General features: G+C 40.6%; 2 protein-coding genes across 5 annotated transcripts in view; one reads left to right on the forward strand and one right to left on the reverse strand.

Annotated features, from left to right (window-relative positions):
- The window catches only part of rnft2 (ring finger protein, transmembrane 2), a 62215-nt gene extending 55798 nt beyond the window's left edge, over positions 1-6417 (reverse strand). For all 4 annotated transcript variants that reach the window (XM_072587315.1, XM_072587316.1, XM_072587314.1 and 1 more), the window contains exons 1-2: positions 6198-6417; positions 5067-5148 (exon numbers count right to left, since the gene is read on the reverse strand). In XM_072587315.1, coding sequence (XP_072443416.1) covers positions 5067-5148; positions 6198-6222 — 107 coding nt within the window. In that variant the 5' untranslated portion in view covers positions 6223-6417. The remainder of the gene's footprint in view (positions 1-5066; positions 5149-6197) is intronic.
- spring1 (SREBF pathway regulator in golgi 1) lies at positions 6398-24061 on the forward strand. Its single transcript, XM_072587319.1, has 5 exons — positions 6398-6660; positions 14985-15141; positions 15403-15554; positions 21889-22002; positions 22751-24061. The coding sequence occupies exons 1-5, from the start codon at positions 6550-6552 to the stop codon at positions 22832-22834; spliced, it is 618 nt and encodes a 205-aa protein (XP_072443420.1). The 5' UTR covers positions 6398-6549; the 3' UTR covers positions 22835-24061.
- The last annotated feature ends 645 nt before the right edge of the window (positions 24062-24706 follow it).

The raw sequence follows: 24706 nt of genomic DNA on the forward strand, positions 1-24706 counted from the left end.
GGCTCAGGGATGGACAGGACTGGCAGCTTAATGTTCCAGTATACAAATGTTACAGGAAGGACAGAAAGGGAGGGAAGTGAAGAGAACTAGTGGCATTTTTGATAAGGGATAGCATTACAGCTGTAGTGAGGGAAGATATTCCTGGAAATACATCAAAGAAAGTTATTTGGGTGGAACTGAGAAATAAGAAAGGGATGATCACCTTATTGGAGTTGTATTATAGACCCACTAATAGTCAGAGGGAAATTGAGAAACAAATTTGTAAAGAGATCTCAGGTATCTGTAAGAATAATAGGGTGGTTATGGTAGGTGATTTAACTTTCCAAACATAGACTGGGACTGCCATAGTGTTAACTGTTTAGATATAGAGGAATTTGTTAACTGTGTACAAGAAAACTTTCTGATTCAGTATGTGGATGTACCGACTAGAGAAGGTGCAAAACTTGACCTACTCTTGGGAAATAAGACAGGGCAGGTGACTGAGGGGGTCAAAGGGGGAGCACTTTAGGGCCAGGAACCATAATTCTATTAGTTTTAAAATAGTGATGGAAAAGGATAGACCAGATCTAAAAGTTGAAGTTCTAAATTGGAGAAAGGCCAATTTTGACGGTATTATACAAGAACTTTCAAAAGTTGATTGGGCACAGATGTTAGCAGGAAAGGTGATGGCTGGAAAAAGGGAAGCTTTCAGGAATGAGGCTCTGAGAATTCAGAGACAGAATATTTCTGTTAGGGTGAAAGGAGAGGCTGGTAGGTGGAGGGAATGCTGGATGACTAAAGAAATTGAGGGTTTAGTTAAGAAAAAGAAGGAGCATATGTAAGGTATAGACAGGATCGAGATTGAGTGAATCCTTAGAAGAGTGTAAAGGCAGTAGGAGTATACTTAAGAGGGAAATCAGGAGGGCAAAAAGGGGACATGACATAGCTTTGGCAAACAGAGTTAAGGAGAATCCAAATACATCCAAGTACAAATACATTAAGGACAAAAGGGTAACTAGGGAGAGAACAGGGCCCCTCAAAGATCAGCAAGGCAGCCTTTGTGTGGAGCCGCAGGAGATGGGGCAGATACTAAACAAGTATTTTGCATCAGTATTTATGTGGAAAAGCACATGGAAAAGATAGAATATAGGGAAACAGACGGTGACATCTTGAAAAATATCCATATTACAGAGGAGGCAGTGCTGGATGTCTTGAAAGGCATAAAAGTGGTTAAATATCGGACCTGATCAGTTGTACCCTAGAACTCTGTGGGAAGCCAGGGAAGTGATTGCTGGACCTCTTACTGAGATATTTGTATCATCGATAGTCACAGGTGACGTGCCGGAAGACTGGAGTTTGGCTACCATGGTACACTGTTGTGGTTCTGTTCGCCAAGCTGGGAATTTGTCTTGCAAACGTTTCGTCCCCTGTCTAGGTGACATCCTCAGTGCTTGGGAGCCTCCTGTGAAGCGCTTCTGTGCTGTTTCCTCCGGCATTTATAGTGGCCTGTCTCTGCCGCTTCCGGTTGTCAGTTCGAGCTGTCCGCTGTAGTGGCCGGTATATTGGGTCCAGGTCGATGTGTTTGTTGATAGAGTCTGTGGATGAGTGCTATGCCTCTAGGAATTCCCTGGCTGTTCTCTGTTTGGCTTGCCCTATAATGGTAGTGTTGTCCCAGTCGAATTCATGTTGCTTGTCGTCTGTGTGTGTGGCGACTAAGGATAGCTGGTCGTGTCGTTTCGTGGCTAGTCGGTGTTCGTGTATACGGATCGTTAACTGTCTTCCTGTTTGTCCGATGTAGTGTTTTGTGCAGTCCTTGCATGAGATTTTGTACACTACATTAGTTTTGCTCATGTTGGGTATCGGGTCCTTTGTTCTGGTGAGTTGTTGTCTGAGCGTGGCTGTTGGTTTGTGTGCTGTTATGAGTCCTAGTGGTCGCAGTAGTCTGGCTGTCAGTTCAGAAATGCTCCTGATGTATGGTAGTGTGGCTAGTCCTTTGGGTTGTGGCATGTCCTCGTTCCGTTGTCTCTCCCTTAGGCATCTGTTGATGAAATTGCGAGGGTATCTGTTTTTGGCGAATACTTTGTATAGGTGTTCCTCTTCCTCTTTAGAGGAAGACAGTTAACGATCCGTATCCATGAACACCAACTAGCCACAAAACGACATGACCAGCTATCCTTAGTAGCCACACACACAGACGACAAGCAACATGAATTCGACTGGGACAACACTACCATTATAGGGCAAGCCAAACAGAGAACAGCCAGGGAATTCCTAGAGGCATGGCACTCACCCACAGACTCTATCAACAAACACATCGACCTGGACCCAATATACCGGCCACTACAGCGGACAGCTCGAACTGACAACCGGAAGCGGCAGAGACAGGCCACTATAAATGCCGGAGGAAACAGCACAGAAGCGCTTCACAGGAGGCTCCCAAGCACTGAGGATCTCACCTAGACAGGGGACGAAACGTTTGCAAGACAAATTCTCAGCTCGGCGAACAGAACCACAACAACGAGCACCCGAGCTACAAATCTTCTCCCAAACTTTGAAAACCATGGTACACTGTTTAAAAAAAGTGGTAAGGATAAGCCAGGAAACTACAGACTTGTGAGCTGACGTCAATGGTGGGCAAGTTGTGGGAATCCTGAGGGACAGGATGTACATGTATTTGGAAAGGCAAGACTGATTACGGATAGTCAACATGGCTTTATGCGTGAGAAATCATGTCTCACAAACTTGATTGAGTTTTGTGAAGAAATAACAAAGAGGATTGATGAGGGCAGGACAGTAGATGTGATCTATATGAACTTCAGTAAGGTGTTCGACAAGGTTCTCCATGGGACACTGATTAGCAAGGTTAGATCTCACGGAATAAAGGGAGAACCAGCCATTTGGATACAGAACTGGCTCAAAGGTAGAAGACAGAGGGTGGTGGTGGGGAGTTGTTTTTCAGACTGGAGGCCTGTGACCAGTGGAGTGCCACAAGGATCAGTGCTGGGTCCTCTACTTTTTGTCATTTACATAAATGATTTGGATGCGAGCATAAGTGGTACAGTTAGTAAGTTTGCAGATGACACCAAAATTGGAGGCTTAGTGGACAGTGAAGACATTTACCTCAGATTACAACGGAATCTCGATCAGATGGGCCAATGGGCTGAGAAATGGCAGATGGAGTTTAATTTAGATAAATGTGAGATGCTGCATTTTGGGAAAGCAAATCTTACAGGATTTATACACTTCATTGTAAGGTCCTAGGGAATGTTGCTGAACAAAGAGACCTTGGAGTGAGGTTCATAGCTCTTTGAAACTGGAGTCGCAGGTAGATAGGACAGTGAAGAAGGCGTTTGGTATGCTTTCCTTTATTGATCAGAATATTGGGTACAGGGGGTTGCGAAGTCATGTTGCGGCTGGACAAGACATTGGTTAGGCCACTTTTGGAATAGTGTGTGCAATTCTGGTCTCCCTCCTATAGGAAGGATGTTGTGAAACTTGAAATGGTTCAGAGAAGATTTACATGTTGCCAGCGTTGGAGGATTTGAGCTATAGGGAGAGATTGAATAGGCTGGGACTGTTTTCCCTGGAGTGTCGGAGGCTGAGAGATGACCTTATAGAGATTTATGAAATCATGAGGGGCATGGATAGGAAAGCATGGCATTGGGGAGTCCAGAACTAGAGGGCATGGGTTTAAGGTGAGAGGGGAAAGATAAAAAAGAGACCAAAGGGGCAATTTTTTCACGCAGAGTGTGATACATGCATGGAATGAGCTACCAGAGGATGTGGTGGAGGCTGGTACAATTGCAACATTTAAGAGGCATTTGGATGGATATATGAATAGGAAGGCTTTGGAGGGATATGGGCCGGGTGCTGGCAGGTGGGACTTGATTGGGTTGCAATATCTGGTCGGCGTGGACAGGTTGGACCGAAGGGTCTGTTTCCATGCTGTACATCTCTATGACTCTCTGACACTACTGGATAATTGGTGAGGAAAATGGATAAATTCAGACTGCTAGAGAAGGCAAAAGCCAAAGGTTTTTGCTAAGGCATGCATTATTGAACAGCATACTATCGTGTAATAGCCAAAAGAAAGATGCTGGAAGCTTAAAACAAAAACAAAGAAAAAACAGATGTGCTAGAAATGATAATAGTTTTAGATATTTTGTTCTGAAGATTTGCATGCATTTCTAGAATTTTTGTTTTTCTTTGAAAAAAAAATTCTTCAGCCTGTGACCTGTGTCATTATTTGCCATTTTTTATCCTCAGGCCTATCTGGAGTCGGGCCTTTTTCATTCTTTCTCATTTAAATCTATTATTTCCTTATATGCTTGACTAAGACTCTCTTAAAATGCATCTATTCTATGCACTTCAAATCATTCTTCATTACATTTAGTTCCACATTCTCACTACTCTTTGGGTAAAGGAGTTTTTGTACATTGCCAATTGTGTTTCTTGTTTATTATCTTATATTAATAGCTGAATATCTTATAATGATAGCAGTGCATTCTAAGAGGCAAGGGTATTTTCTACACTGCATGTGGGCCAAAGGAAAAGTGATTTTTGTTCCCCAGTCTCTCAGTGATAACTTGCTCCCTCCTTGTGATCAGACCCACTACTATCCAATGACTTAATTCTGCCAACAAAGAATCTCTATCAAACCAGGATCTCACCCTCCTCCCTACTTCTGCATTACTCTGTTGTCGCCTGTCAGGGCTGGGTTTCCATTCTGACCACTAGACAGTCTACAAAGTGCCGAGAACAGGAAATGGGAAAAAACTTAAAGTGAAGTCTTACCATTAAATTTGACAGGACTTCTATATTACTGAGTTTCCAAGCTGTTAACATCATTAGCTTAGCCAAGCCAACCCAACACTGGTTCAAAAACATCTAAATTTTAATACATCTGTTTCAGCTTTTCATTTTTAAATGAAATTTCTAAACATAGCCAAAGTAGTTAAAAAGTAAGTTTCAGAATAAAACAATTGTTTGATTTTGCCAAATATTTTCAATGATGACACTAATAACATCGATACTTGCCCTCTCCCACCCATTGCAAACCACAGATTTCACAAAATGCAAACACTTGCCTTTCTGATGGGATGTTGTCAGCATTGCTACTATGCCTTCTTTGCATCTTCTTCCAATCCCTCTTAAATTGGAAAAAAAAATCTAAATGCAATGAAAAGTTTTTTTTACTAACATGTAAAATGTTAAAAACGACAGCATAAGGACTGGCACTTATTATCGGTCGAATTTAGCAGTTTCAGAAATCACGTGGCACAATAGTGAATCATTTTAATCTTAGATCAAGCCATCGTGTCCCATAGAAATATTGTTACACATCTCTACAGCAGATGGGACTTCAACCCAGGCCGACTGAACCAGAAGCGACCATGCCCCACTGAAATAAAACAATAAACTACGGATAATGGAGATGTGAAACACAAAAAAAAGAAATTGCAGAAGAAATTCTCTAGGTCAGGCAGTATCTGTGGGACGTTTCAGAAATTCATCAAGGTCTGATGAAGAGCCACTTGACTTGAAACGTCAGCTCTGCTTTCTTCCCACAAACAAAAAGCACAGAAATTGCAGAAGAAATTCTCTAGTTCAGGCAGTATCTGTGGGATGTTTCAGAAATTCATCGAGTTCTGATGAACAGCCACCGGACTCAAAATGTCAGCTCTGCTTTCTTCCAGCAAACACTTCCAGACCCGCAGAGTTTCTTCTGCAATTTGTGTATTTTTTTTGTTTCAGATCTGGGCCTTGAGACCGACAAACAGCCCAACAGCAGCAGCAGAGCAAAAGGAAATGGGATCAAAAACAGAAATTGCTGGAGAATCTCAGCAGATCTGGCAGTATCTGTGTGATATTTCAGAAATTCGTGGAGTTCTGATGAAGAGCCACCGGACTCAAAACGTGAGCGCTGCTTTCTTCCCACAAACACTGCCGGACCTGCTGAGATTCTCCAGCAATTTCTGTACTTGACCCATCTCCTGTTGCTGATGGGCTGTTTGTTGGTCCCAAGGCCTATTCGGCTGCAGCATCTACAGCCCTAAATAACCTGACTCTCTCCAGCATCTGCAGTCCTCAATTTCTTTTCTTTACTGCATTTTCAAAACAAGGCGGCAAACACACGGTTTAATGTTATATGCGGCTTGGGTTTATAACAATTCTCCGCTTGCGTTATTCTGTCATTGGAGATGTAATTTAAAGCTCACCCCCAATCATTCTCCACAGCCACATTCACCATGACTGACAGGCGCTCCTTTGTTTTGACTTCTCTGACCGTTGACACCCATGACGTAGCACGCCAAGGGTACGTCGCCGGCTGGATTGACGGCCTGATTATCCAATGGGTGTAGCGGATCGGCACCGCGGCCTAGCAAATGGACCAATCATAACACGGTCCCGGCTGGTGGGCGGGATCTCCGGTTCCCCGTTGTTTACCGAGCGCCCTGGCGGGGAGAGGGAAATCGATCTCGAGGCGGAGAACGGGAGGCACGGCCTCTCGGGGAGAGGGATCGTTTTCGCGATGAGTCGGGGTCGGTAGCGCGGATCGGCGTGGTCTCAATGGTGCAGTGTATCTCTATGGTGTGGCGCAAGGTGCTGAGGAAGCGTTGGGTCCTTGCTGTGGTGTTCGGCCTCTCACTCATCTACTTCCTGAGCAGCACCTTGAGGCAGGTCAGTGTCCGGGGACGAGACCCATTGACCGGGGGGTCAGGCCACTGTCTAGGAGGCAGGCCACTATCCGGGAGGTCCGGCCACTGTCCAGGGGTCAGGCCACTGTCCTGGATGTCAGGCCACTGTCCGGGAATCACACCACTGTCCGAGGTCACGCCACTGTCCAGGGTGCCCGGCCACTGTCCAGGGGTCAGTCCACTGTCCGGGAGGTCAGGCCACTGTCCGGGAGGTCAGGCCACTGTCCGGGGGTCACGCCACTGTCCAGGGTGCCCGGCCACTGTCCAGGGGTCAGGCCACTGTCCGGGGGTCACGCCACTGTCCAAGGTGCCCGGCCACTGTCCGGGTGGTCAGGCCACTGTCCAGGGTGCCCGGCCACTGTCCGGGGAAACTGGTCATTGTCCAGGAACCAGGCTATTGAGCAGGGACCAGTTTCTGGAGGTTCTATCCGTGCTGTCAACTCTACGCTCTAGAACAGAACTGATCAAATGACTGAAATACTGATAGTTTTTTAAAATTACCTTTTGAGTTCTTTTGTTCTTCTCTACATGTCTGTATGTGGCATTTCACCATGTCATAACATCTGCATTTTCAAGACCAGCATATTCTTCCACAGATTACTTGATGTTAAGGTTTCTGATGCATACAGAATAGTGGATAAAATTAGCATCTTATCAGTTTTCCTTGTTGCGATTTTTTGAGTTTTTCTGTTGTTAGCACATCCTTCACTTTCACAAAATTTATTTCTGGCTCTCTCTATCCATCTTCTAATTTCAGTAACCCATCTGCCATCTTCTGCGACAATTTGTCCTAAATAGAGAAATTTACCTACTTTGTAGTGTGACACCACTGAGTTCAGTCCTCATTCAATTTGCTTTAACGTGTTCTTTCGATCTACTGTGTTTTATCTTTTTGATGCACATACTCAAATCACATTCTAAAGTTATAATATTTTATAGGGTCTCTTTCTGTTTTTTTTCTTCAAAATAATGCTTGCCTTCAATTTTTACCTGAGAAATATACCTAGCTTTCTGAATGTTTGTTCAGTGTGCAAATCAAATAATCTTGTTAGTTGTACCTAGATTTGTTGAGCTCCTCTTCACTTGAAACATGTCTGATTGTTCTCCTTCCAGCTTGATGCTTGCTATTTGGTCCTGGGTGGACACTCAATAAATCTTAACTTTCTCAAGTCTCACATTGTTTCATTAGGAAAGTGAATATTAGGGTATATGATACACATGGGAATATTTCTGATAACCTAATAAATATTCTTCCTTGAACTGTACTGGTGATCTCTTACTATATGCAATGTATTTAGTACATTCAGCTAAAAAAACACCAACTGTACTTCAGACTTATTTGGTACAGAGGAACCTTGATTATCGGTATTCTATTAACCGAATTTCGGATTAGCTGAACAAGATTGCAAGGTCCCAATGCTTGACTAACAATGTTATCCGGCACTCGATTAACTGAACGAAACACTCCCCATCTGTGTCCTTCGGATAATTGAGTTTCTCCTAATATGAAAAATTGACTTTGGTCTCTTGTGCACCACAGGAGCAAATTGTGCCTTCAGCTGTATGTGTGCTTTGTAAAACATTAATCTACATGACTTTTCGCTCTCTTTCTCTCCTTTAAGAGCCACCTAAAATACACCGATCAGACTTTGGTCACCTTCCTAATACCACATTTAGCATGGCATTAATTTTTATCTCATTATTCTTCTCTGATGCACCTTTGGACATCTTTTGATGCCAAGCATCTCTACATAAATACAGGTTTTTGTTGTTCAGGGACGTTTCTGAGAGAGGGGAAAGAAGGTGGTGGCACAGTAGTTAACACTGTTGTCTCAAAGCACTAGGGACCCAAGTTTGATTCCAACCTTGGGTGACACATTTTCCCCATATCTGTATGGGTTTCCTCTGGGTGCTCTGGTTTCTTCTCACAGTCCAGAGATGTGCAAGTTTATTGGTTTGGCCATGATAGTGTCCAGCTAGGTAAATGTGTGGTTACAGGGATAGAACAAAGTTTGAGGTTGTGGGTTTGGATGGGATGCTCTTCAGAGGGTTAGTGTAGATTTAATGGGCTGATCAGCCTCTATCTGCATTGTAGGGACTCTGTGATTCTAAGTGATCTGTTCAATTAATAATATAGCCAACTAGCCAAGTTTCAGATTTGGTAAAGAAGTGCAAAAGAAAAGAAACTTGAAATGTTTTCAAGGCGCATGTAACTAGAAATAGGTCCATTAAGATTTTTTCTAGAATACCAATAGAGACGCTCAATCCAATCATAACAAAAGTCATTTCTGGCATCAAAAGGAAGACTGTGCATGAATTTGTAAATTATGCTGCGGAGCATGATCTCTACATGGGTGAAAATGTTTGAAAGTGTCTTATGGGATACTAATAGAACATAACAGGCAACTGAGAAAACTTGCAATGAGTTTTAGAAATATTTTACACTCTACTGGCAGACTTTTGAGGAGAGACTGTGGATAAATGGGAACAAATGAATCAGAAACCATGATTCAGAACTTTAGAATTCTGACTTGTATGGTATAGAAATGGAGAATTTTGGTTCAAACTTCATGAGCCATAAGCAAAATTTTGAGATGAGAAGCAATATTTCAGAAGTAGAGATGCAGAACAGCGCCAGAGACCCGGGTTCAATCCCCACCTCAGGGACTGACTGTGTGGAGTTTGCACACTCACCTCGTGTCTGCGTGGGTTTCCTCTGGGTGCTCCGGTTTCCTCCCACAGTCCAAAGATGTGCAGGTCAGGTGAATTGGCCATGGTAAATTGCCCATTGTGTTAGGTGAAGGGGTAAATGTAGGGATATGGGTGGGTTGCGCTTCACTGGGTTGGTGTGGACTTGTTGGGCCGAAGGGCCTGTTTCCACGCTGTAAGTAATCTAATCTAATCTAATCAAATCAGAGTACCACTGACACTAGCTGATGTCAATCAATTCCTTCAAAAGGAAATAAATGATTATTTGGTTAGGGACATCTTGATTGTTAGAGGGTTAACTATGCAGCAGGATTTTTAAAAAAGAGGTGCCCTTGCTGCAAGAATAGGACAACAGTTTGCCTGTGGATAGTTGCAGTTAGGTTTGAAATGATGTGGAGTTTGATTTGGTTACCTGTGGGGATTGAGCAGTGTTTCTGCAGAACTTTACTCATGAGAATAAATAGTTTTGTTACAGTCTAATTTATATATTCTTAATGGAAGTGAGTCAGTTCAATAGGTATAGTGTAATTCTGTATCAGGAGTTTACCTATTCATATGGGCTGTGCTGGATTTGAACTGTTTTGCTAGTTGTAAAACAATGTAGTCCAGTGCATGACAGTCCAGATTTGAACAAAAAGAAACAACAGTTGTTGATAGTATGGTGGAAAAGAGAATAGTAAACTTCTATGATTGGCAGTGAGAAACATGGCTATTTATTCTATTTTTAATTACGTTGATTGAGGGCTAAATATTTGTGCTGGGTTCTCCATCTTTAGCAAATAGTGCAGTGAAATCTTAAATGTCGACCTAAGATGTGTCAATCTGGATTATATAAACAACTCTCAAATGTGGACCAAAACCTACAATCTCACTTAGAGTTCAGATTGCTACTATTGATCCAAAAGCGATTTCCATTTTTATATTGAAAACGTTCCAGAATAAAAAGGAGATGTGATTCAAAATAGACAGGTTGACTGAATGGATTCTATTTGCTTGCAAAGTTTGCAAAATAGTGATCTAACTTAGAGCTGAGGATATGCTTTAAATTCAAAAGTTCTTTCTCCAAATGCAATGCATATTGTATCAAGCAGATGTTTCCAAAGAGCTCTTAGAAGGATTGTGAGATAAAATAAGAAAACAATTACATTTCATCAAATCTCTAATTTCTTCCTTTTTTGATCAAAGATACTCAATCTGAAATATTGACTTTGTTTCTCTACAGTTGATTAGATTAGATTACTTACAGTGTGGAAACAGGCCCTTCGGCCCAACAAGTCCAGACCGACCCGCCAAAGCACACCCAACCATACCCATTTCCCGACCTTTACCCCTGCATCTAACACTACGGGCAATTTAGCGTGGCCAATTCACCTAACCTGCACATTTTTGGACTGTGGGAGGAAACCCACGCAGACACGGGGAGAATGTGCAAACTCCACACAGTCAGTCGCCTGAGGCGGGAATTGAACCTGGGTCTCTGGTGCTGTGAGGTAGCAGTGCTAACCACTGTGCCACCGTGCCGCCCACCAATTGCTCATGTGTACTTTTAGCATTTTCTGTTTGTATTTGATTTCCAGTATTTCCAGTATTTGGCTTTTGTCTTGGGGGCAAATGTATTAAGGTTTTGTTCTCAGTAAGTTATATTAATGCGTGAATATTGACAATTTCTGGACAATTAATTCATTCACCTTGAAGTTATGTTAATTAACATTTGGAGACAGTTTAGTGGCTAATACATTTGCATTGCAAAAACTTTTAATCTGTTGAGGTCATTAATTTTGGTAAATTTAAAAAGAAAAGCTGTAACTTAATTCAATTTGGCTGGAATATATTGTACTATCATTGGAGATAAAAATGGACATACAGATGTTGATAATGGGACAATGGCATCTGTTATGTGTGACATCTGCCAGTGAAATAGGATAGGCTGCAGGTGGATGGGAGGATACTGCAGCCAAATCCATTTCAACTTAAGCCCATGAATTATTTCAAGTAATTTGCCCATGAGATTACTTGGAAGCTGCAGCTGGGATTAGAATGCTGAAAAGCCTTGCTTTACCCAAACATGATGCAAAAGTGACTAATCATAGCACTTGTTTTAAGATCATGGCCTTTACCTCCATCATCCTGCATGTTTCACCCAATTAAATGTACTTAAAAGTTAAATCCTTTACTTACATTTGTTCTTGAACAGACACTAACAGAAGGAATGTAATCAATTTCAGTCGCTTAGCCTTAACTGGTTTTTTGCACCTAATTTGAATGCAAAACTAATACAATGAGTGTTTGTTCCTTTTTAAAGTGAATAGCGTATTTGCAAATGTATACTTTACATGCAGTATCTAGTCCATGCCAATGATTTTACCTGAACTAAAATAAAGACAATATGGAAGTCCACATTCTGGCAATAAAACTGAGAATATCTGCCTACTGGGTTTGTATTTTCATTACAATTGCTTGCAAAAAATAATGTGTTGAATGCCCAAACATGTGGAAAACATGAATCATGGTAATAATGAAAGTTGTTAATGAGTCTTCTAATCATCTGTAGTATTTAAGAAAGATTCTTAATTAAAATAGTCATTTATTCATACTGGCATTTTTATAATCTGTTGTATATGTAAAATTTTACATTCTGTCCAAACAATTACTTGACTTGATACACCACCATCACTGTGCTATCATAGAACCACTTAACTTTCTTGTTTAAATTCTACATTGTTTTCTGTTTATGCAGCACTTATTTCATTGTTAAGGTAAAATAGTACTAAATTAGACAAAATATTTCAATTTAACATTTTAATTATAATAAATCAAAGCTATGACTAAGATTATGCTTAGGTGTGATAGTGGCATTATGTAAGAATCCAGGGATACAATCAAAGAAAGATTTGCATTGGAGCAAGAGGAGGCCACTTGTGAGCTTGCTCCACCATTGTGTAAGGGTATTGCTGAACTGATGACTCCACATTCATTCCCTGCCACCACCCCCCCCCCCCGCCCCCTCCCAACTGCCCAAAGTAATCTTTCACCATATTGCCTACCCAGAGTCATTCACCTCTGGTTTATACATATTCCACTGCTTTTTGATGAAGGTAGTATTTGCTGACACCCACAATGTGGAGAACTGCATATGTGTACTCATTCATTAATGCTTGTGCACACAATTCGAGACCCAATACTTCATTGCAAACAATTGTACACGTGACATCATAAGCAAAGCCTGCTCTCCCAGCTTTCTGATTATCACACTGTTCCCACTCTTGTTTCCTGGGTTAGCATTAGGCTCTGTGGTATTGCACCCCATTGCTCTCCCTTCATCTTGGGTATCTGGCCCAATCTACCCGGACCTCGTTAAATTTCCATGCATAAATTTGAAGTGGCACATAGCCCACATTGGTAGATTTCAGCAAAAGCAGCCTTTGTGGAAAGGAGTTTCAAAGACTCATGACCCTTTGTGAGAAAATGATTCTTATCTTCACTGTTTTAAATGGACCGTCCCTTTCTTTTGACTCTTAATTCTAGCTTCGTCCCTTCAAAATCTATTTTTTAAATCAAGTTGCCTCTTACTCTTCCAGCTCCAACTGATACACGCCTAGCTTGTCCAACCATTCCTCATAAGAAAACATGGAGGGAATGCAGCAAAGGTTTACCAGACTGATGCCTAAAATGACAGGACTGACTTATGAGGCGAGGTTGAATAGGTTAGGATTATATTTGTTGGAGTTCTAAAAAATAAGGGGGTAATATCAAAGAAACCTATAGAATTCTATCAGAATTAGAACCCTGAAAAGGTTAAATGAGAAAGGGTGTGCCTGATGATGGGGGAGTCCAGAATCCGGAATTACAGTCTAAGGATACACTGCAAACCATTCAGCACTGACATGTGGGGAAATTCCATCATCCAGAGAGAGTGGTGTGGAATTTACTACTAGAAAGCAGTTGATGTCAAAACATTATATGATTTCAAGAAGGAGTTAGATGTAGCACTAGGGGATAAAGGAATCAAAAGATAAGGGGCGGGTGTGGGAGCGGGGTGGAAAGCAGAAACTGGCTGTTGAGTTGGAAGATCATAGCAAATGATGGGTCATGCTCAAAGAGCTGAAGGGCCTACTCCAGCTCTCCTGTTTTTTATGTTTCTTTATGAGTAGTGGAATCCCACAGGAGTTAGTGCTTGAGCCACAGTTATTTACAATATGTTAAGAACTGGGGTGAGGATTGTGAATAAAGAATAGTCAAGTTTGCAGATGACACATAAACAGGTGGGAAAGCAAGTGATAGGGTGACACAAGAAGTCTGCAGAGGGCAAAAACTTGATTGATGGAATGTAATGTGAGGAAACATGAAGTTATGCACTTCAGCAGGAAGAATAGAAGAGCTGAATATTGTTGAAATGGAAAAAGATGGCAGAAAACTACAGAACAGAGAAACTTGGAGTCCTTGTCCATAAATCCCAAAAAAAAGGTAGCATGCAAGTTCATTGGGTAGCAAGGAAGGCAAATTAAATGTTGGCTGTTATTTCAAAATAGAGTAGAAGAGTAGGGAGAGTTTGATAAAACTATACAAGTCACTAGTCAGACCTCATTTGGAATACTCTGAACAGTTTTGGACCCTTAATCTAAGGAAAGACATACTGACATTCAAAGCAGTCCATAGAAGGTACATTAGACTGATACTAGCCATGGAGAGACAGTTTTACTGTATCGTAGATCAGTGATGATCTCATTGAATTATGATACAGACGCGATAGGCTGAATTACTTTCTTCTGCTCCTATGTCTTATGGTCTAATTACTTGCTGTACCTGCACACTGACATTTTGCAGTTCATGTACTAGGACACTGATCGCTCCTATATGTCAGATCTCTACAAACTCTCATCATTAAGATAATATACTCTTTTTGATTACAGATCTTTGCCTTCCACATCTTAATTATTTTAGAGAGATAATTCAGAGCTAGATAACAGTGGGATGAAGTATAATCTGTGACCATAGTATAAGGATATACAGTCCTCAGATCAAATTGTTAAACATGTCAGCCTTGATTCAATTGTGAAACTGTTGCCTCTGAGTCAGGATGTCTTCAGCCCTTAAACATGTAATTTCACTGACATCTCAGTGCTGTACTATCAGAGCTACATTGTTTTAGATGAAACTCCCAACTGGACACTATTTGGAGAATACAAGATTAGTTCTCCCAGTGTTCTGGTCATTTGTTCCTCAAATCGCATCACTAAAACTTAACAATTTTTTTATTGTTGTTTGGTAAACTTTGCCACAAGTCAATTAGTTACTACACCTATTGCCATTGTCATAGTGGCCACCCTTCAAAATTACAGTGTTTCGTTAGCTTTGAAGTGCTCTCTGAATCCGTTTATATAGTATCTCTCAATGACTCAGTGCATCTTGAGTGTTTAAAAGTACTGTATAATTTAACATTTTTTTTACAAAGCATTTCAGTTCAGGTGCAACTTTACTTGTATCGAATGCTTAACTCTTGTGCCTTAGATTATTTTAATCTCATTACTGATAATGATACTTACTCCCACAAAGTTTTTGTATCAACTAAGCAATTTTCCTTTTCCTGGTTACATTCAGGAGGAAAAAACTGTACTTGATAGAAACTTGATGCAACTTCGAGGTTCTGAGAGACGAATTGTGTTAAAGGTGCGTTTCAACCTTGGTAACAGCAGCAGGCCATATACACAGTGTCGAAACTCCATCCAGGGTAAACTGCTCATTACAGATGAACAGGGTGAGGAATATGACATTACCTAGTTTCCATCTGCTTAGCATTTCCACTTTGTCATTGTCTTGCACCAGGCTGTTATTTATTGTTGGACTTGTGTTTTTAATGAGTCAATTTTCTTCTAAATAACTTTTATTCTTCATCATAAAGACCTTTTTTCCCATTTGAAATAATAGACACAACTCTTAAAATGTGTGCAAGACTTGCATGGCATCTCTTTCTCTTCTATTTTGTGATGGCATCTCTTTCTGTTCTATTTTATTGCAGGCTATGTATGTGAAAGGAAAGACCTGCTTGTGAATGGCTGCTGCAGTGTAAATGCACCTAGCACAAAGTTGTATGCATGTGATACTTGTTTGCCCAATGACTGCTGCACTGTGTATGAATACTGTGTCTCCTGTTGCCTACAGCCAAACAAGGTGAGAAATTGCATCCTATTTGCATGATATGAGCATCTGGGTTTTGACTGAATGAGGTGTGGATTACAAAAAATCTAGTTGTTAATACAGTTTTTTGTGTCGAGCAATTCAAAATGAGAGCAAACCTTATGGTATGTCAGGATTCAAAATTAATAATGCAACCAATTCAACTTTAAGTCTTAGATATAGCAGAGTGGGAGGAGGCTAGTGTACAACACAAACACTGGTGTAGACTTGTTGGGTTGAATGGCTGTTCTGTGGTGGTAATATGATATTGATATTTTCTATGCCATCCTGCTCAGAGATGTTATTACACACCAGTGGCAGGGACACTACCACTGTACCACAACAGCCCCAGTAATGTGATATAAAATGTTTTCTAATCAAACTGTGCCAAGGTGTTATTATAATCTCCTCTGGACTAGATGGGACTTGAAGCCTCGTCTCCTGGTTTATTAACTAAGTAATATTTTGGTCAGCTATGAACAATTATTTTTAAATTATTACATTGCAGCAGTAATGTCCCTATTTCTGAACCAGGAGAGCTAGTTATTTAAAAATGCTTTTAGAGGCAGTGGGTCATAAAGATGTCTAGCACGGATATAGACCCTTTGGTCCAATTTGTCCATGCTGACTAGATATCCTAAATTAATCTAATCCTATTTGCCAGCACTTGGTCCATATCCCTCTAAGCTTGTAAGTTTGCTCGCTGAGCTGACAGGTTTGTTTTCAGGCGTTTCATCACCATGCTAGGTAACATCATTGGTGAGCCTCCGGTGAAGTGCTGGTGTTCTGACCAGCTTTCTACTTGTGTCTAGGTCTGTTAGGTGGGTAATATCATTTCCAGTTCTTTTTCCCAGAGGTTGGTACATGGGGTCCAAATCAATGTGTTTATTGATGGAGTTCCAATTTGAATGTCAGGCCTCTAAGAATTCCTGTGAGTATCTGTTCATCCTGTCCTAGGATGGATGTGTTGTCCCAGTTGAAGTGGTATCCTTCTTTGTCTGTATGTAAGGATACTAGTGATAGTGCGTTATGGTGGCCAGTTGGTGCTAGTGTATCCTGGTGGCTTATTTTCTGCCTGTCTGACCGATGTAGTGTTTGTTACAGTCCTTGCATGGTATTTTGAAAATAACATTCAATTTGCTGGTTGTTAGTGTAGGATCCTTAGGTTCATCATTAAATGTGTTGCTAGGGCTATATGATGCCAAGGGATCGGAGTAGTCCAGTAGGCATCTCTGAGATGTCTTTGATGTATGGTAACATGGCTAGAGTTTCTGTGTGTGTTGTGTCTGCTTGTTTGGGTATGTTGTTTAAGAATCGGTGGACTGTGTTTATCGCGTACTTCTTGAATACGCTGTATAGCTATTTTCCTTCTGCGTATAGTTCCTGGGTGCTGCAGTGTGTTGTGGCCCATTTAAATGTCCTGATGCAGCTCCGTTTGTGGGTGTTGGGATGATTGTCCTTCAGGATTTCCTCCGATAACTTGCCCATCACCGATGTCTGGCTCACTGGTCTGTAGTTCCCTGGCTTTTCCTTAGCCCTTTTCTTAAATAGTGGCACCAGGATAGCCAACCTCCAGTCTTCCAGCATCTCACCTGCGACAATCGATGATCCCAATATCTCAGCAAGAGGCCCAGCATTCAGTTCCTTAGCTTCCCACAGAGTTCTAGGGTACACCTATCAGGTCCTGGGGATTTATCCACCTTTATGCATTTCAAGACATCCGGCACCATGACCCCCTGTAATATGGGCAATTTTCAACATGTCACCATCCATTTCCCCATGTTCTGTATCTTCCACATCTTTCTCCACTGATGCAAAATACTCATTTAGTATCTCCCCCATCTCCTACGGTTCATACATAGGCTGCCTTGCTGACCTTTGAGGAATCCTATTCTCTCGCTAGTTATCCTTTTGTCCTTTATGTATTTATAAAATCCCTTTGGATTCTCCTTAACCCTGTTTGCTAAAGCTATCTCATGTCCCCTTTTTGCTGTCCTGATTTCTCTCTTAAGTATACTCCTACAGCCTTTGTCCTCTTCTAATGATTCACTCCATCTCTGCTCTCTATACCTGACATATGCTTCCTTTTTTTTTCCTTGACCAAAACCTCAATTTCTCTAATCGTCCAGCATTCTCAACACCTACAAGCCTTGCCTTTCACCCTAACTGGAACCCTGACTGGAGGGTCTCTGGACTCTCGTTATCTCATTTTTGAAGGCTTCCCATTTTGTAACCGTCCCTTTACCTGCAAACATCTGCACCCAAACAACTTTTGAAAGTTCTTGTTTAATGCAATTAAATTGGCCTTTCTCCAATTTAGAACTTTAACGTTTAGATGCTGTCTATCCTTTTCCATCACTATTTTAAAACTAATAGATTTATCATTGCTGACCCCAAAGTACTCCCCCACTGACACCTTAGTCAGTTGCCCTGCCTTATTTCCCAAAAGTAAGTCAGGCTTTTCAAGTCGGTACATCCACATTCTGAGTCAGAATTTTTTTTGTTTACACTTATCAAATTCCTGTCCATTTAAACCCTTAACACTATGGCAGACCCAGTCTGTGTTGGAAAGTTAATATCCCCCTACCATGACCACATTATTATTCTTACAGATAACTGAAATCTTCTTACAAATTTGTTTCTCAACTTCACACTAACTGTTGGGGGCATCTATTGTACCAATCCCAATAAGGTGATCATTCCTTTCTTATTTCTTAGTTTTGCTCAAATAACTTCCCTGGATGAATTCCCAGAAATATCCTCCCTAAATACAGCTGTAATGTTATCCCTTGTTAAAAACACTACTCCCCCTCCTTTCTAGTTCCCCTTTCCATCTTTCCTGTAGCATTTGTATCCTGGAACATTAAGCTGCCAGTCCTGTCCGTCTCTGAGTCACGTCTCTGTAACTATTTCAGTCCCATGTTCCTAACCATGCCTTGAGTTCATCTGCCTTCCCTGTTAGGCCTCTTGCAATGAAATAAATGCAGTTTAATTTACCTCAATCTCTCTTTTTCTCCTGCCTGTCCTGACTGTTTGACTTGCTCCTTTCCCTAACTGTACCAGTCTCAGACTGATCTCTTTCCTCACTATCTCACTTGCATCTTCCATCCCAACCAACCTTACGAGCTTAAATCCTCCCAAGCAGCTGTAGCGAATCTCCCTGCCAGTATATTAGTCCCCTACCAATTTAGGTGCAATTATCCTTCTTATACAGGTCACTTCTACTCCACAGCAGATTCCAATGATCCAAAAATGTGAACCCTGCACTAGCTCCTTAGTCACGCATTCATCTGCTCTATCCTCCTATTTCTACTTTCACTCGCTTGTAGCACTGGGAGTAAGCCAGATATTACTATCCTCGGACCTCCCTTTTTAAATTTCACCTAACTTCCTATATTTTGCCATCAAAATCATATCCTTTTTCCTTCCTATGTCATTAGTGTACAATGACCTCCTGCTCGTCCCACTCCCCTTTGATAATATTCTGCACTCACTGAGATATCCTTGATCCTGGCACCAGGGAGGTAACACATCATTCTGATTTCTTGCTGTTGGCTGCAGGAATGTCAGTGTGTGCCACTGACTAGAGAATCCCCTATCACAATTGATCACTTGGAACCTGATGTACCCCTCATTACTTTAGAGCCAATCTCAGAACCGGAAACTTGGCTATTGGTGCTACATTCCCTTCAGAGTCCATTACCTCTTACATTTTCCAAAACAACTTGTTTTAAATGGAGATAGTAACAGGAGACTCCTGCACTACCTGTTTCCCTCTCTTACTTTTCTTGGCGGTAACCCATCTACCTGACTGTATGTGCTGTTTTTCTCCCTTCCTTTAACTCCTCCATCACACCCCCGAGCTCCTGTAAATCCCTCGTTGCCTGTAACTGCTGCTCCAACTGATCCATGCAATCTGATAGGGTTTGCAACCAAACACACTTAGAGCAGACATAATTATCAGTAGCGTGGGAATTCTCCCTAATCTCACACATCCAACAGGAAGAGCGCCTCATTCTATTAAAGGCCATATTTGCACCTTAACAATCTGCAGAAAATAGCATCGTCCTACATCTCTTTAAAAAAGCACTGCTCCAGGCTAACTTAATACCGATGTTTTTATATTTTTGAATTTTAATCAAGAGACAGATTTCAATAAAACATATAACCAAAAAGATCCCTCTCTATTCATTTTAAGCAAAAAAAGACAGCAAGGTTACACTTAAAAAAATGCACTTATCTGCTCCTGTACTGTGAGCTTCCCCACACAGGTTCCTCCAAGGTCAGCTGTGAATTTCGCTGTTTATTCATTTTTCTTAGATGCCCTCCAGTGTCCTGAAATACTTGAACGCAAACAGCAAAGGCAGTAGGTGTGCAGATTCACTATGTCAGACAGCAGTGTAAGTTTCTTTCTCCTCTGTCTCTGCCTTTGTTCTCTTCCTCCTTTTTAAAGTGCCATTGTTTTGATCTGTTTTCCCCCAAGTTCCAAAACAATGCAACAGCTGAAAAATTGTAATTAATGCTCCTGGAATTCGAAGAAATCGCCTCCAATATCTACAATACCTTAAAAAAGGAGCAGCTCTTCCAGCCACAATGTTTTGCAGTCCTCTGTCTTGGATTACCCAGAATCTTTTGACTAAGTCTAAACTGATAAATAGAGTCCGATGTCGCCTTGGCAACATATTTATTTCACTGGGTACGTGACCTCAATTACTACACACAGTTCATGTTTATATAGCATGGGGAATTCCTCAGGATGCTCCCTCTCTTTTACTAGGACCCATCAATGTCATGAATGCAGGTGATTCCTGCTGTATCTTGCAGAGTAGTGGCTATTGTTAGATAGCCGCTGCTCAGAAATCTGCACCACCTTCATCTTGAGTTTGCAGAAGTCAGGCCCATGGCCAGATGCAGGGACATGCTGACAGATGGAAGACTGGGCTGGATATTTCTGCAAGAGTTGGCGAGAGAATATCCATTTTACGCCAGATGACATCCATCACCTGAAATGTGGTATACCAGTGGGAGTGTGTGCAAGCATATGGTGTCTCTGTCTGGGTGTACCTCTGCTTAGGTGGAATTCTATGTCGGCCGTCAGTTCCAGAACCACCTTAAGGCCCCGCACCCCAACCATCTAATGGTTATGTTGCTCATCTATCAGAGAAGAGTTTCCTGTCTGTGCTGCTACTGCATTCCATTCACTTCTACTCCTTTATCTGCTGTCCAGACAAACCTGTTTTATAATCAGGCAGTGAGAATTCTATTTGCCATTGGGGACCTGGGGTGTTGCATGTAGCTGTCCTGTGCAACAATGGGTTGAGTTGTATCACAGACTTTCAGCCCAACTGTTTATTTTGTAGGGCTTTGGAGTTTGTGGACCACATATGTGTTGGTTTTAGTTGGTTGCATCCCCTGCTTGATGATTTTAAGAAGTTTTTTGTTCTTTTGGTTGCGCTTCAACCCCACGCTGCTGATCACTGGACATCTGGTACACTGTTGGGGGCAGAGATTTTGATTCCCTGCTTCTCTTCTGCAGCTACATTCACACATGGGTGTGCTTGGCGAGAGAGCACATGATGTTGACCACAAACTCGATGGCTTTAGAGAGACTCGATGGCTTTAGAGAGAGGTGGACACTGCAGTGAGTGGATTACCTAATTTTCCACCTTTGACACTCTGACTCCAGTTTAGGCCCCTCCCTACCTTTTCCTCACTTATTGTCATTGTACTCACTTGATGGGCTGTGCTTCTAAATTGTTCTTTCAATTAGAAACAAGGGTGATTTGGTGGTGGTTAAATAATGGGAAGAAGTATATAATAGCATCCCTAGATAGAAAGAAAGCAAAGAAAAGAAATGTCAGAAGATCTGTGTTCAGATCCTACCTGCTCCAGAGGTGTGGAAGAATATCTCTTAGCAGGTGGATTAAAAAATATCAGTAGTGCTCAAACATGATAAATTATGCATCTTGCTTCCAGCTGAACAGTTAATACTTATTCCAGGAAGAGATTCGTATTGCTTTGCAACAATTGACCTGAAAATTACTCATTGCAAAGCCTCATACCACCAAATAATTTCTCAAGATTAAATTAACATTGCAAAAAAAGATTTGCATTTACAGAGCATTTCACATGACCCAAAGTGCTGTACATTCAGTTAAGTACTTTTTGAAGATAATCGCTATGGTAATGAAAGAGGACAGCCAAAATGTGCACACCAATGTCCCACCAAAGGGTAATGTTTTGAAGAAATAAATTGACTTTACTTTGGATACTATTTAAAATATTGCATTGCTGGTTGCTTTTAAAATCTGTGATTTCTACTTTTCAGCAACCTCTACTGGAGCGTTTCCTAAACAGGGCTGCAGAAGCCTTCCAGAATCTGTTTACAGCAATCGAAGATCACTTTGAGCTTTGCCTGGCAAAATGCAGAACATCATCTCAGGTTTGGAATGAAGTAATTTCAAATGACTGCAGAGTTAGTCAGAATAAAGCACACAAAAATCATTGTGCATCATTCAATTCCATTATATTTGCCAATATTTGAGCAATTTCTTTTACAACTTTTCTAGACTTATGACAGTTCTACTTTATCATATCTAATCTTTGAAAAGCCAGGTGCACTTTGACGTTGTTATCTAATTATCTTTTACAAAAGTTGTGTTCAATTTTAAGAAATCAAATATGCCAAGTAATTTCTAATTTTCTTTATTATCCATTGATAGAGGTTTCTTTTGTAGAAAGATTTGTATTGAAAAAGTGACTTCTGGACTCTTGAATCTTTTGTGACTCAGTTATTTGTATTGGATAGTTTTCTATAGTAACATACCCAAACTCAACCTGGCTGAATATCATTGTTAACACTAGACTTGAAGCATTAACACTGTTTCTCTCTCCATAGATGCTGTCAGACTTACTGAGTTTCGGCAGCATTCTCTTCCTGGTTGAATGAATGTGACAATGCAATTTGAGAATGTAGGAGCTGTTCATTTATGTTTTACTTTGAAGCTATTAACACATACAAAGAATCAGTTTTTTTTTTTGGAGGTATCTGAAGCAACACTACTTAGTGTCGCAAGATTAATGTTTCCAAATATTATTGCTAAAGTAGACATCTTAATGATATTCTGTTTCAGGCATTCCTCTTTGAGTATATTTTCCCAACTGTTGGGCATTTTCTTCCCTCTTTACAGAGTGTTCAACATGAGAATAACTACAGAGATCCTGCTGCAAAATATTGCTATGGAGAAGACCTGCCAGAGCTCCTTCCACTTTAATCAATGTTATTAAAACAGCTGTCATAACCAAACTTTATATCAACCTGACTGTGTGGAAGGATTGCAGAGATTTTGCTAAAACGAGGAAATTACATTTTTTTTCTACATTATTATTTAATATTTATTTAGTTTCAACTTTTGAACTGTCTTAATGACAGCAATCAAGGCGACCAAATGCAAAACAATACTCCTCCAAAATGTGTAATTAGTGCTTTGCTCAATATTGCAACCTGAGCAGACAACTGGCAGCAACTAAAGAATCATCAGCTACACTAATTACAGTTTATTTGCATATTTGGAAATTAATTTGAACAAGATATGTAAATATATGCATGTGTTTATCAAAATTAAGATGTATACAACTCTTGATTTATGAGCAGTTCAGACTTTTCTGCTTGCTATTCATAAAGCAATATGATCATATGATGGATGGAATTACATTGAAATCTTTTATGTTTTGAACATCAGTGAACCGTGATATTTTGTGCAGCAAGATTGAATGGTTTTACTTAAATATAGGCTGTGAACATTCGAGTTGCTTATATTAGGTTATCTCCACTCCATTTCTAAATGATAATTATTGTGTTTTGGCCTTAATGTTGCATTCATATCTTCAGTAAAGATGTAGCTGTTTATCTGAGCTATACCAAATAAAAACTAAAGTGATATGCTAGGGCTGAAGTTTCCAAAAAAATAGTTTACTTCAGGAAAGAGGAGGCAAAATTGATAGGAGCATTTCTTGCAATAAGATGCAATTCCGAACAAAAGAGGAAAGAAAGCATGTTTGTTTCCTAATTATCTTTTGAATAAGGCAATGGTACTGAAAGTCAGTAAGTTTCATAAAAAGCTGTAATAGAGCCTCAGCTTTTAATTGTAAAAAATCAATCCTTTAGTGAATGCCAGAGGTTGAAAGGTGATTGTCGTGCATTATTTTCTTTCATTTGAAAGAGTCTCTAGGCAAATAAGCCAGAAGTAAAATATTGTCATTAAAATATGAAACAGCATTGTTTGTGCTTGTTGTTCCATATAGTTGTATATTAAAGACAACTTATACTGCAGAGAGCATCTTCCTAAAGGGTAAAGAATAAATCATGTGTTTTTGTTTTATATTTGAGGCGCTATTAACTTAATGTAAGCTAACTTAATTTGTGTATGGAGACTGTGTAAATGTAACTTTTCTTGATGTCCTAATAAAGAACAATGTAACAGATAATATTTTAATGTGAACTCTCAATGAGACTTCTTATTCTATGACCATTTATTTATCTCTCTGCCACCCCTATGTAGTTTGCAGGCTGCATAAATATCTTATTAGCATGGCAAGTGTGAGGGTGCACCTTTTTAGTATAGCTGTTGGTTTGACAAAGGCAGTTGCAGTTCTGAAACACAAACAGAAGTTGCTGGAAAAACTGAGCAGTCTGGCAACATCTGTGGAAACAAAGTTACCGTTTTGGATACAATCAACCTTCTTCAGCACTTCACTGCAGTTCAGATTTCAGCCAGACAGAATAATGTTTGTTCTGCTGAGTTTCTCTTGGTTAGGACATTAACTTTGCTGCCGAAGAGAGTTCTCTTTGTATTGGGCAATCATCCAACAATGCTAGTATCCCTGCTTTATAAACATGTTAATTGTAGTCCACTGGGTTGAAAAGCTCCCTGATGGTCCAACAACCCCACTTTCTAGATTTACATGCCAAGAACAGTCCGAGTACCACCACAAGAGGCTGCCGAAATCAGGAATACAATTACCACACAATGTGAAATCGACACTAAATGTTATATCTCATGGCTGTATCCTCTGCTGTCTACTGCTAGGCTGAGATTAATTATAATTTCAGTTGCTAATCTGTATTCAAACAAACATTCAAAATA

The sequence above is a fragment of the Chiloscyllium punctatum genome, chromosome 17 (genome assembly GCF_047496795.1).
Source record: "Chiloscyllium punctatum isolate Juve2018m chromosome 17, sChiPun1.3, whole genome shotgun sequence".
NCBI classification, from domain to species: Eukaryota; Metazoa; Chordata; class Chondrichthyes; order Orectolobiformes; family Hemiscylliidae; genus Chiloscyllium; species Chiloscyllium punctatum.